We start from the raw sequence: 14,580 nt of genomic DNA on the forward strand, positions 1-14,580 counted from the left end.
CACTGTACGTCTGTCGTAATTTTTGCTTATTGCAAGATGGATGTTCTAAAATAGGTTGGTCATGTTGATTTCCTGTGTAATTCAACTTATGTCATAGAACCAATATTCATTTTTCTTCTTTATTTTAAAAAAAAGAAAGAGACTATTATTCTTTAAAAAGATGTTATTATTTATTGGGAACCTACTAGAAGCCAGGTACTACTCTAAACATTAGTAACAGAGCAGTAACAAACAAAAATCCCCATGGTGTATCCATTTTAAGTGCTCTTTACCATTCTGAATATTACAGATCCACTATGTTCACTCTGAGCTGCTATAATTCACACTCATCATTCTCAAACATTAAGTTTACCAATTTTGACCACAAGTTCTCTGCTTTTTGACAATAAATTTTCAGTTTCCTCTAATGCCTCAATAGTCAGGCATCGTATTCCCATAAAAAGGCATGATTGCCATCTAGTGGTGCCCCATGTAAAGGCAGGCTATTCAACGGAGGAAAAAAGAGTTTTTGTTGACTATTCATTCAATCAATACATGTTACTAAGGGCCCACTATTTGCTAGGCGCTGTTCTAGATACTGAACAGTGAACAAAAAAGGACAATGATGTCCTTGTCTTCATATGGCTTATATTTTAGTAAGGGGAGAAAGACTACAAATAAGTAAACAAAACTTTTCAGATGGTAATAGATATAAAGAAATAAAGCAACAGGATAGGAAGTAACTGAGGAATGGCTTCAGAAACATATTGTAGCAAAACCTAGAGACTTCTTGAATTAGCAACAAGTGCACAAGAAACTGAAATGAAAACATTTAACAATATACCCACACCTCTGAAAATGACACACATTATCAAACTTAAAAAAACAAAATGTATAAATGGAGTATAATCTATAAAAATATTAAATCACTATGTTGTATACCTGAAACTAATATAATATTGTAAATCAACTATACTCTAATAAAAAGAAGTCAAATATACCAAATTATCAACTTACTTATGAAGTATCTGATTAATTTCCATTTTAGTTTGACACATCAGGATATTCTAAAACTTTACTACTTAGCAACTAGTTATTTCTGGTTGAAGACACCATATGCAAATTCCAATAATAATACTGAAGGCACATTCAACAACACTGCAAAACACGTGTTGTATCAGGAGCAAAGTACTTACTGCATCTTCCACATCAATGCATAAGTGCGTTCCAGATTCAGCCTTATTTTCAAGTTCATTCATTTTTTGCATTTCACTGTACAGACTACTCAGAGTTTTGTATGCGTCATGACAGTTTTTGCATACTTCTGAATAATTTCTTAACTGAAGAAGACTGTGTGCGCTCCCCTAAAAGTTAAAGGCACATAAAATACACACAATAAACATTACATTTTTTAAACTTATTTGCCCTCCTGGAGGAAATAATAGAGTATGTTAAAGTGCTGAGCTGTGGTGTGGGCCAGGTTGCTAAACCACTCTGAGCCTCGGTTTTATCTATAAAATAGGGATACCCTTACCTGTATTACAGGTCCCAAGGAATAGAGACTGGTATGTAGCACACAGCAAAATATTTGGTACTTTCTAGTCGCCCCTGAATTTTGAAAACCACTGCACTAGCCACTGTTAACTGAGGGCAACACTAGCTCATATACCAAATTATTGATACCTAAATACCAAAAATTTACTAAGTTATCTTGTCATTTATACATCTGCCCTCATCTATCCTATACTCACCAAATAAATAAAGTATACCCTTGCCTGTGCTGACTTGAACCCTGAAGTCTGCCTTATTGAGACAGAGAAGACTTTATAATGAGTTAGGAAAAGGCACCCAAACTACATCCCTCCCCCAGCCCTCTTACCCCAATGCTTTTAATCCAGGCCTTTCAAGTCAACAAAAAGGGACTAATACCAATGAATTGTGTAACCTAAAATATAACCTCAGGTACTGGATATAAGACATTATGTTAGTGAATCTCAATCTTTTCCACTTCTGGGACTGACGCTTGTATTTCAAGAACAAGTTTGCTAAACAGTCAATTCACACTTTTGTTTTCTATTCCCTTTATTCTTTACCTTATAGCCTGGAGAAATAATATTAACTGACTATCAGAATGAAAGAGAAAAGGAAAAATTAAAGGAATTAAGCTGATGTAGCCCCTACAACATTACCCTTACTATCTACTTGACAGAGAAACTCAAGACTCTCTTTAGTTCTGCCACAAGAAATAGCCCATTGCCTGTTTTTCACAGAACAATTGTACGTTCAGCTAAATGTGTTCGATCAAAAATGGAGCACAGTACCTTGAGGGGGGAGTATAATTTAGTCATTTATATTAAAACTTAAAATGTACATATCATTTGACATTGCAATTTCACTTCTAGGAATCTACCAGACAGATAAAGATACAAATACCTGCAAAAGACTGTCCATATTTGTGATAGTAAAATACTGAACCAAACAAAATTCTCCATTGATACAGGGACTGACTGACTAAATGGTGGCATAGTCAAACAACAAAAAGCCCTGCAACGTTTAAAGCAAATGAGAAAGTAGGATTCTGGGAAAATGATGACATCAGCACGTGCCATTCCTGATTTCTTTCCTGAAGAGACTCAAGAACAGAAGAGTAAACCCAGGCCCTTGATAGCACTGTTAATTATAGAGGCATGACATGCACATTTCATCATAAGAAGGTTGTATGACAGCTGTCATACCACTCCCAGAGAAACTAGCCGGAACCACAGTCTCTTGTGACCCTCTATCCCCTGCAACCACCTACTGTCCTCTGGAGATGCGAGGGGCTGGAATAATAGCCCCACCCTACCTGCAGGACCACCCACAAAAAGCAGTCTCCACAGTCACCCAGACAGTCCAGGTTCCCAGAGAAGCCACCTGCAAACGCATACTACATAAGGTGGAGCTGGTCTGGAACCTAAACCCACATCTCTGCCTCATCACTGAGGCAGAAGGCACTGCCACAGCCAATACCATTAATTTCACTGCTACCACCTATCTCTTTAGCTGGTTCTCCTCCCTTTTCAAACACACACACACACACACACACACCACACAACCTATAAAACGTTGGCATTGCCCAGAACTCAGTCCTTGGGGCCTCTTCATCATCTCTATCTCCACTCACTCACATCCAAGTCTCCAGGCTTGATACCATCTGTACCTGATGACTCTCAAATCTACAGCTCCAGCTCATACCGCTCCCCTGATAATAAACAAACTAACTACCTAATTAGCTAATTAATTTTTAAAAACCATTCAATTTAAGGAAATAGAAAAATGACAAAACCAAAAGAATATAGGAGGAATTAATAAATGCAAAAGCATAACTTAACACATTAAGAAAAATAAAACAGAAACTGATAAATAAAGCCAAAGGTGGGTTTTCAAAAAGGTCAATAAATATACATGTATCTTCAACAAGCCTAAAGAAAATTCAAGGGAAAAAAGGACTCACAAGTATAGCATTTGGAAATAGAAAGGAAATGTAGCTATATATATGATAGAAAGTTTAAGGAGTAACCAATTACTAAATGCAATGCATTATCCTGGAATGAATCCTGAAATAGAAAAGGACATTAGTAGAAAAACTGTTGAAATCAGAATGAAGTCTGGCATTTAGTTAATAGTTATATACCAATGTTCATTTCTTATTTTTGACTAATGTACCTTGGTAACATAAGGTGAACATTAGGGGAAACTAGGTCAGGGATATACAGGAATTCTCTGTATTAGCTTTGCAACTTTTCTGTAAGTCTAAAATTATTCCAAAAAAAAAAAAACCATTTAAAAATAGGCAGTTAAAATCTGTAGTGGGGCCTTTTTGTCCGACATCTTAGGGAGGTGAGGTGATAGCAGTTGCTCTCCCGGCTTCGCTATGCCGCCCAAGGATGACAAGAAGAAGAAAGATGCCGGAAAGTCGGCCAAGAAAGACAAAAGACCCAGTGAACAAATCTGGGGGCAAGGCCAAAAAGAAGAAGTGGTCCAAAGGCAAAGTTCGGGACAAGCTCAATAATCTAGTCTTGTTTGACAAAGCAACGTATGACAAACTCTGTAAAGAAGTTCCCAACTATAAGCTTATAACTCCAGCTGTCGTCTCTGAGAGACTGAAGATTCGTGGCTCCCTGGCCAGGGCAGCCCTGCAGGAGCTGCTTAGTAAAGGACTTATTAAACTGGTTTCAAAGCACAGAGCTCAAGTAATTTACACCAGAAATACCAAGGGTGGAGATGCTCCAGCTGCTGGTGAAGATGCATTAACAGGTCCCACCAGCTGTATATTTTGAAAAATAAAGCTTTATTAAATCAAAAGAAAAATCTGTAGTGGGGGAAGAAAAGATATCGTTCATAAGGACACCAAACACTATGTAATACCTTGAAATAGACTTAAGAAATGTATAAACCTATAGGAAATTTAAATAAATAAAACTGCTAGAGAACATTAAAAAATAAAGAATAATGGTGGTTACCAGGGGCTAGAGAAAGAGGAAATGGGGAGTTATTACTTAATGTGTACAGAGTTTCAGTTTGAGAAGATGAAACATTCTGGAGATGGATGGTGGTAGAGTTGTACAACAATGTGAGTGTACTTAATGCCACTGAACTGTACACTTAAAAGTTGTAATGTGGTAAATTTTATATTCTATTTTACTGAAATAAAAAATAGTGAATATATACTGTACTCCTAGATAGGAAAGCTTAATATAATAACAGGTCAATTTTTCCCAAATGATGACTCTAAAATGTAATGCAATTCTAATAAAATATCAAAATGATTGATTATTTTGAACTTGGTTCTAAAATTCATTTCATGGATTTATTTAGTAAATCATGTTTTGAAAGTCAAGAAGCCAACAGGAAAAAAAGGTTGGCGCTAAACCTTACGTCTTACACCAAAATAAATTTCAAACAGATAAAATGATGCTTAAATGTACAAAACAAAACCATGAAAGTCCTAAAACAATCACAGGAGAAATTTTTTAAATAATCTCAAAGTGGGAAAAGGCCTTCTAGTGTGACACAAAATCCACAGGCCATTAAATTAATTTTGGTAAATCTAAGAACATAAAAATTAAAATTTTCTTCATATCAAAAAGAGAAGCATGATAAAGAGACAAACAACAAATGAGGAAAAAATATTTGCAACTAACATCCCAGGAAAAATGCTAATTTCCCTAAAGTACATTCATCAGAACTAGTGTCTTTGGTCTCTAAAACCAGAGTTCCTAGTCAAATAGTCTTGGTAAATGCTGTATACAAAGTTACCATTTGAAGTTCTATATAATGTACATTAGTCCACTAAAGTTCTGCAGTCCTGTATTAAAGCATTTCTTACCCTTATTAAGAACATTACACCTTTTTTATGGGCTATCTATTAAAATCTTGCAGAACATATTTTGGGAAATGTTCATCTAATAGTTTTTATTATACTCAGGGAAATTCATATACTATGTTATCACATTTATTAAAGAGAAAGTTATACATACCTATATCCTAAATATATTTCTATCTATTTGTGGGGATTACCTACTTGTTAAAAAGCAAGTTTCAAAACTAGGATTTTACCAGAATTCCAATTTCACCCCTCACCACTACCAGGAACATTCCAGTACTAACATTCAAGGGTCAGAGGTGGAGAAAACAAAACCCAATAAAGTAGGTTTCTTAAAGGCTACCTTTTATATTATAATTCAAAACTCAAAGTTACCTTATTAAACAGCACCTTTTAAAGTAGGTAAAATATATTTAAGCAAATATTGAGGCAAAGAATAAGCTTTTTATAGACAGAATCATACTGAATCGCAAAATACATTATTGCATAAACAAAGTCAAGAAAAATTATTGTCTGATAGAACAACACTGTGTTTTAATTAAACAATCACATGCCTCAGTTAATATGTTCACACTCATTAACTCATTGGATCCTGACTACAAAATACTGGAAGGTAGGCACGGTAGATCTTACTATTCCCATCCTACAAATTAAAAAACTGAAGTTTTGATGATTTGCCTAAGGGCTAGTAATAGAAGAATTTAGCAGAAATCCAGGTCTACCTCTACACTGTGTATGTAGATAAATATCAACAATTAATGCTATAAAAATTGGAATTATTTATTATTCACTTGGACAAGACAGCATTTTAATTTCAAGTGTCATATATAAAATACCTGAAGGTTATTCTCAAAGCAGGTCAAGGTGTGATTAAACAGATTCAGGAAGTATACTGTGCTGTTTGATAATTCTTCACTTTTGTTCGTTAAACAATCTGTCAAGAAACCAAAAAGTAGATTAATATATCTCAAGCAACAATTATATATAGTCATTTATCTCTCAAGCTGTTATCTTCTGTTTCATACTATCGTAATCCTTTATTCAGAAAAGCATGAAGTGTTCCACATTAAGAGAATTTTCCAAATACATGAAGCTTACCCCTTTTAGTTTCCAAAAGGTTTTTTTTACATCACAACCATTTAAATGAAAATATTAAAATAGTCACATACTTTTCTCTCTTTGTAAAAACCATATACCAAGTAAAATTGAAATTGATGGTACAAAGTCTTAATCATGAATATCAGTTATCAAATGCCACCTTAATAGGAGTACTCTTAGTGCTGTTTAGGCATAAGACTATTTCTCCTGCATTAATTTTAGCTAAATTCATATGCTGTTTGATTGTTTTCTGTGTTACATTTAGTAGTTCTGGGTCTCTTCCATCTTCACTAGTGGGTCAGTTATTGCATCTAAGAGGTTAATCTTTTAAAATCTGCTCTTTCTAATCTATTGTGAGTTGGGAGACCACAGAAACAAGCTGGTGAGAATCTTGCATAAAATACTGATAAAGGGACTTCAAGTAAAATCTGGAAATAAATACACTTGTTTTATGTTTTTCTAAAAATCTTACATAAATGATATTCCTCTGCAACTTGCTACTCTCACTTAGCAAGTTCATTCCTTTGAATTGTTTTCTATTTCTATGTATGAACATGGCACAATTTTTTAATCTATTCTCCCTTCTTGGATGAACTTATTCTTTATCCTCAGTTTGCTTTTACCTCTCCCTGTGCTCTCAGCTTACCCTCTGGGATCTAGGTTCAAGTGCCTGGCACCATATCCTGGAACTCACAGTCAACCATTTCAATCTCACTTTCCTAGAATCCTTGCCCTTTTTACATTCCACATACTCACAAATATTTAAAACCTTCATTAACTTTCTCTACTCCCAATTGTGGTTGTAGAACACTATTATAGAAAATTCTAAAGTTATAACGAGGGGACTCAATTCAAACTAGTTTCAGGGCCACAAAACAATCCTTGTAGATGCCCTACCAATTACTCCACAAGGGATGTTCAAATACTTTCTATTCTCTAGTACTCAACCATACTCTTGTTCTTCTTAAATTTAACTGAGAGCTGTATATTATACACACTCAGGGCCATCTATTATGATCTTTCAACTGGGAGGGGAGAGACAGGATACAAGGCTGTTGCAGTTATCCAGGAGAAAGGTGGCAATGCAAACAGAAAGAAATCAATGGATAAGAGATACACAGAATAGGTAGTGAAGAGTACCAGAATATGCCAACTCAAAATATGCCTCTTTGGCATATGGATTATTCTGAGCTAAAGGCCTTTAAGGACTTCCCTGGTGGCGCAGTGGTTAAGAATCTGCGTGCCAATGCAGGGGACGTGGGTTCGAGCCCTGGTTGGGAAAGATCCCACATGCTGCACAGCAACTAAGCCCGTGTGCCACAGCTACTGAGTCTGTGCTCTAGAGCCCATTAGCCACAACTACTGAGCCCGCGTGCCACAACTACTGAAGCCTGCGCGCCTAGAGCCCATTCTCCACTACAAGAGGAGCCACTGCAGGGAGAAGCCCACGCACCACAAAGAAGAGTAGCCCCCGCGCGCCGCAACTAGAGAAAGCCCGCGCACAGCAACGAAGACCCAACGCAGCCAAAAATAAATAAATTTTAAAAAAGTAAAGGCCTTTAAGAACCAACAGATTCAGGAAAAACTCTAAAAACAGGGCACAAGTTTTTATTTTGTAGATAAAATTTACACTTGTAAAGGAAATTTCCATTTGTAAAGATGTCTCTCTCTCTCTCAAGAAAAAGAAAAGGGAAGACTCTTAACAACTAACTCTTACCAATGGAGATGGTTCTAACTTAAGTCTATGTAACAAACCTTACTAAACAATCCCGTTTACCATACTTTTCCTGGTCACTTTCCCATAACTTGCCTCCTTCATCCAGAAGACCAAAACCCTTTCTCCTCTGATTATCCTAAGATGGTATATAAACCCAAATTCTAACCATCCATTTGGGTTACTCATCACTGGGTGCTCCCGTGTGTACATGTGCAATGCACTTGTTAATAAACTTCTGTTTGTTTTCTCTTGTTACTCCGTCTTTGGCCAGTCTAATTAGAGAGTTCCAGCCAGAGAACCTAAAATGGATAGAGGAAAAAGATTTTTTCCCTCCCTTAGAGTAGACATTAGGATATGACACACTATATGATGCATGCACTATTATAAACAACAATCACTACAATGAAAGCTAATGTTAACTGAGTAGTTGCCATGTTCCAAGCGCCATGCTTGTACTTTAAACACATTTATTCAATTCTTACAACAATCCTATGAGGCAAGAACTATCATCTCCATTTTCTAAATAAGGAACAAAGGCAGAGAGGAATTAAGAAGTTACCCAAGGTCATAAAACTGGTAAGTAAAAACCTGGAATTTCTACTCAGTCTGATTCCTGAGCCTAAACTTGCAAACACTACAAATATAAAATATCTACACTCTAGACAATTAAAGTTCAATACTGGGAATCAATAAATACATGCCACTGCTCCTCCCTCCACCACCCATAGATCTTACACCATGGAGGGATTCAGGCAGTCGCTACCAACTGATCAGTGCTGGCAACTGAGATGAAGCCTAAAACTGGTAAACAGGGCAGCAACTATCACATAAAGACTCCTTTGTGCAAACTGGAAAAAGACATTCCGTCCAGGTAGATTATTTACAAAAAAGTGCTCCTACCTCCAGAAGCTGAGCTGGAATCCAGCCCCACTCATCCCCTTACATGGCCCCTAGTGTAGGACTTGGCCTGCACCTGGCATACCTGGGGCTCTGCTGATGAACCTATTCCAAGAGTCTTTCCCTCTCTGAACTCACACACTCTACATTCTCTGCAGCTTTATCTTCTCCAGCATGTAAGTCCTGTTCTGACTGTTCACCTTATCATTTAAAAATCTGAGGGATCACTTCACAAATTAGGAAACAGCTAGAGAAATAAAGTAATATACTGAGGATCATACATCAAGTTAGTAAGGCATTGAAATACAAAATATACTTTCCAGGCTCTTGATTAAGTATTATCCTAATTATACCATTTTTCCTTTACTATTTAAAAATGTTACTCTCTCTGTTGGCTTTCAAAAAGTTCACACACTAAATTCTTAAAAAAAAAAAATAACATAAGTCTCTCTTAATCCTGGTTTAACATCATCACAAAGTAGCCTTGAATCTTTTTACACGAGGTAGAGTATATATAAATAAAAACAAAGTTACAAATATGCATAATATTATTATATTGTGCTAACGAGATTGAAGAAGTTTTCAGTTTTTGTAGTTGACATTTTGGAGGGAAGTACAGGGAATACAATTTCATCCACAACAACTGTACATCTGTGTATAATGAGCCACATCATGGCAAATGACATGCACAATATGGGTGTGTGTGTGTCCCTGGATTGTCTTACAAAAGCAGTATAAAGCATGAATGTGAGTGATTCATACTTCTATACAAAGTATGTAACTGAAATAATTTCTTTATAAAAAAGTAATTTATATGGGGCTTCCCTGGTGGCGCAGTGGTTGAGAGTCTGCCTGCCGATGCAGGGAACACGGGTTCGTGCCCCGGTCCGGGAAGATCCCACATGCCGCGGAGCGGCTGGGCCCGTGAGCCATGGCCGCTGAGCCTGCGCGTCCGGAGCCTGTGCTCCGAACGGGAGAGGCCACAGCAGTGAGAGGCCCGCGTACCGCAAAAAAAAAAAGAAACATTAGTAGTACTAAAGATTCCTATAAGCACTAAGTGAAGTGGTCATTATGAATTTTCCTCATCTCAGATAATCAATGCAGCCTCATCAAGGACAGATTAGCATAGCTTCTTTCTCAGTGAGGGCTCAAGCATCAGCTCAAGAGGCATTCTTAAAGGTGTTAAGGATTCAAGTTAAGACCTTACATAGAAACCCACTAAATATCATAACAGGAATTATGTATGCATCTTTAGATAAAGTATTTGGCATCTATTAGGAGCTTGTATAAGGATCTCTGCTGTTTTTCAAAACTAATTCTATAGAGAACAACAGAGACAATTATCAATTTCTGAAAAACAGGGCAAGCTTCAGAAAACATAGTATTAAACTATGGGAACTTTGTACTTAAACAACATAATTAAGTTTAATAAGTATGAAAACTAGGACATTTTAAGTTATAAGATATAAATGAGTCCAATGCTTAGTATGTTACCATTTAGATAAAATATGGGAAAGATGGGTTCTGATTAATTGATCTTCTGGTTAACTATCAAGTTTTATTATTGATTTTTAAAGAATCAAGACATAAAAAGTGAAGAGTGGCAGAATATTTGCCATATGGATTATTCTGAGCTGACGGCACTTGGAAAATAGCCAAGGCAGAGAGAAGCTTTCTGTGAATTCCCCTTATCTGCTTGAAGACAGAGCTTCCAAAAGAAAATCAGTTGTCATAAATCCCTTCTCCAGGAGTTTCATCAACTAGGGAAGATTTTCTCCTATCAGAGGAAAGGAGACCAATCAAACAGAATGGAGAGTACAGAAATAAATTCCTGCATGTACAGTCAACTATGAGCTGAACTCCTAGAAACAGAGAGCAGAATGGTGATTGCCAAAGGCTGGGGGGTGGGAGAAATGGGGAGATATTTGTCAAAGGGCACAAACCTCCAGCTGTAAGATAAGTTCTGGGGATCAAATGTACAGTATGGTGATTTTAGTTAGCAATACTGTATTCTATACTTGAAAGTTGCTAAGAGAATAAATCTTAAATGATCTCACCACACACACACACACACACATACAAAAAGGTCATTATGTGACATGACGGAGGTGTTACCTAACACTATGGTGGTAATCATTCTGCAATATATAAGTGTATCAAATCAACACACTGTACACCTTAAACAATGTTATATGTCAATTATATCTCAATAAAGTTGAAATAAGAACAAAAACAAAGTACCAAGACACTTTACCATAAAGCAATTCATAGTCTCATCAAATCTGGTCACTCTACTAATTATTCACCTGTCATATGCATCAGATAACCAAGAAGCATCTCAATAACCAGGCTACCCCTATGTCAACAATACACTTCTTTTAAAAAAAAAAAACTTTTTTTTTTCAAACATAGACATTTTTTAATTTTTTTTTTACACAGCAGGTCCTTATTAGTTATCCATTTTATACATATTAGTGTATATATGTCAATCCCAATCTCCCAATTCATCACACCACCACCCCCCGCCCCGCCACTTTACCCCCCGTGGTGTCCATACATTTGTTCTCTGCATCTGTGTCTCTATTTCTGCCCTGCAAACCCGTTCATCTGTACCATTTTTCTAGGTTCCACATATATGCGTTAACAATACACTTCTGATAACAGCTTTAAAATTGTGAAGAGGAGAAATCCTTGATATATTTTCTTTACTTCTTAACAGTCACTCTCCACAAGAATTAATTTCCATGTTATTTGTAATATGAATTGGAAGAGTTGTGTACACTCCTTTTGAGTTTCAATCAGTTTCCAAAAACTCATTTCTGATGAAGACTAATATCATTCAAAGACACAGAAATTCTAAAGATAAAATAGATGGTAGTGGTAATGGATGGCACTCTTTTTTTTTTATATTGGAGTATACTTGATTAACAATGTTGTATCAGGATGGCACTCTCTTTCATTGAGTGTCTAGCCTTCCTTTCATCAAGTAATAATGGCAAAGACTACGTGCCAACCCACAGCTAGATCAAGTAGAAAGGTGATTTTTTTTGGCAATGTATTACTTTTAAAAGTATTCTTTTAAACAATATTTTAGCTTTTATAGCTTTATGTTTATATTTTTAATAATATTATTTAAAAAAATTTTAATAGCCCCTTAAACTAACTTTAAAAGATATTTATAGGGTTTCCCTGGTGGCGCAGTGGTTGACAGTCCGCCTACCGATGCAGGGGACACAGGTTCGTGCCCCGGTCCAGGAAGATCCCACATGCCGCAGAGCGGCTGGGCCCGTGAGGCATGGCCGCTGAGCCTGCGCGTCTGGAGCCTGTGCTCCGCAACGGGAGAGGCCACAAGAGTGAGAGGACCATGTACCGCAAAAAAAAAAAAAAAAAAAAGATATTTATATAATTATAGTTTTGCATTTTCTAGCACAGAGGATGAAAAAGGAATAGTCATTTTATATCAAAATATATATTCTTACAAAATGGATCACATATTGGTTTAAGTCTCAATTAAAAACAAATTTTAAAAACACCTCAGTAGTTTTTGTTCTTCCTTCATAATGTTTTTCCTTCCCATTTTATCTTTTAGGTGTCAGACTGAATAGACTCCAGATTATTTACCATTAAAGAGTTCTACTGCTGGCATCACTTATCAGCTCTGTATTTGCAAATTTAATAACTAGATCACCACAATAAGTTAACTGAGACAAAAGGGTTCATAGCTTGTATTTAACAGTTTTACATAAGTTCTGAGAAAACTGACCAGTCTTTTTTTTTTCATGTCTATTTTTTTTATTTTTTATTTTTTTAACATCTTTCTTGGAGTATAATTGCTAAAAATATGGAACACTTCACGAATTTGCGTGTCATCCTTGCGCGGGGGCCGTGCTAATCTTCTCTGTATCGTTCCAATTTTAGTATATGTGCTGCCGAAGCAAGCACGACCAGTCTTTTTATGTTTAAATAAAAAAGCAAATAATCTAGATTTTGGGGGGAATATTTATACTGTGTTTTCATGTATATACGGTAGGGGAGGAAACGTAATTTTCCCTCTACCTTGTAAGTTCTCAGTTGGGTCCCCTGTAACAAAAGACAGATCAATAGGAGAAAAACAAACAGAAGTTTGTTAACTTGTATATCTTCCGCATATACACAGAAGATACAAAGGGAAATTGAGTAACTCAAAGGGGTGGCTTAGAAGTCAGACTTGAATATCATCTTCAGGTAAAAGCAAAGATGGGTGTGGGGGAGGTCAGTTATGGGGAAATGACCAGGAAAAGTGAGGTAAACAAGCATAAGGTTATGCAGATTATGTCCCTGCCTTCTCCATTTACAAGATTCTCTAGTGATTTAAAGTCATCCTTTTCTTCCTGGTACAGAGAGGGAGACACCCTTACCGGTGGAGATTTCCTTAATAAATATAAATTTCTCATACAAAATGGTTATTTCTACTCTGTTTTCAGAGCTTCTCCTGTGTCTGCGGTTTCTCAAAATAATCAGCTCAAAATAATCCTTATGCCAAAGAGGCATATTTTGGGATGGCACATTTTGGTCTCCTACAATACAAAATGACAACATCCTAGGCAAACTTCTGATCAGGCACAAATTCATTTAAAATTATAGTGTGATATGATTGCTTTCTTCCATTTTATTAAAAGAGTAAATATCCTTTGTATTCATTCTTTTACCTATTTCTAAAGGCCAAAGATTTTTAAAAAACAATGACTGGATAGGTAACAAATGGATTATCCTATAAGTAAAAGGAAAAGAGAAGCCTTTAGCATTATTTATTAAGAAAATAGAAGAGTGAGGATTCCATGAAATCAGTGGTTTAATAGATCTGGTTGCTAGAGATGCGATTGTCTCAGAACCTGATGCCTGATTCCTGATCATTGCTGACCATTAACATTAGAAAATGTGCAACCCTATTAAAAACTTTTTTTTCACATTATCTAGTTTTAATTTTATGTAGTACTGATAGGTCTTTAGAAAAAAAAAGAGTATTTTACATTTATATCTTTAGTAAAAGACTAGGTTTTCCATGATATCAAACATGTATATAGCATAGATATTAAACTTTGTAGGGCTAAAGTGCAGGGCTAATATTTCTTAAAATGGAGACTGTGCAATGAATTTGTCAAATAGCACTTTAAAAACAAAATTAGGCCTTAACTCATGAACACTGTCTATTCAGATGAACAATCTTAAAGCCCTCCGATTTTAGTTCTAGGCTCTTGATCTGCAGTTCATTTACACTTTCTGAGCCCCCATTCTACCTCACAGGGCTTGGCTTATTGTGAAGTTCAAATGAACCAAGGGCCATCACATTGAGAAATATTATTTAATTTAATTGCTGACTTGCTATTCACCTTCTTTAGCTCATTTTCTCCTTCATTCAAATTTCTTTTCTCGCTGCTTTGTAACAGAAGACTATGTTGCTCAAGTAAGAATGCTTTATTAAATTTTGGTAAAAATTGCAAAGTTTTTTGAACAATTCTTTAAATTTTTCAGAAAATGTTCATGT

At 36.0% G+C, this 14,580-nt stretch overlaps 2 protein-coding genes across 2 annotated transcripts in view; one reads left to right on the top strand and one right to left on the bottom strand.

The window, feature by feature from the left end:
• Window positions 1-14,580, bottom strand: part of OSTM1 (osteoclastogenesis associated transmembrane protein 1) — a 38,971-nt gene that overhangs the window by 7,029 nt on the left and 17,362 nt on the right. The window contains exons 3-4 of the mRNA XM_082668793.1: window positions 6,181-6,278; window positions 1,176-1,343 (exon numbers count right to left, since the gene is read on the bottom strand). Of these exons, the coding sequence (XP_082524919.1) occupies window positions 1,176-1,343; window positions 6,181-6,278 (266 nt within the window). The remainder of the gene's footprint in view (window positions 1-1,175; window positions 1,344-6,180; window positions 6,279-14,580) is intronic.
• On the top strand, window positions 3,893-4,329 carry LOC309831409 (small ribosomal subunit protein eS25-like; the record flags this gene model as incomplete). Its single annotated transcript, XM_082668574.1, is given in 2 exon segments — window positions 3,893-3,949; window positions 3,951-4,329. Coding segments are annotated over 2 exon segments (405 nt in total). The 3' UTR covers window positions 4,299-4,329.

This window comes from Grampus griseus (assembly GCF_964374135.1).
Source record: "Grampus griseus genome assembly, chromosome: 13".
NCBI lineage: Eukaryota > Metazoa > Chordata > Mammalia > Artiodactyla > Delphinidae > Grampus > Grampus griseus.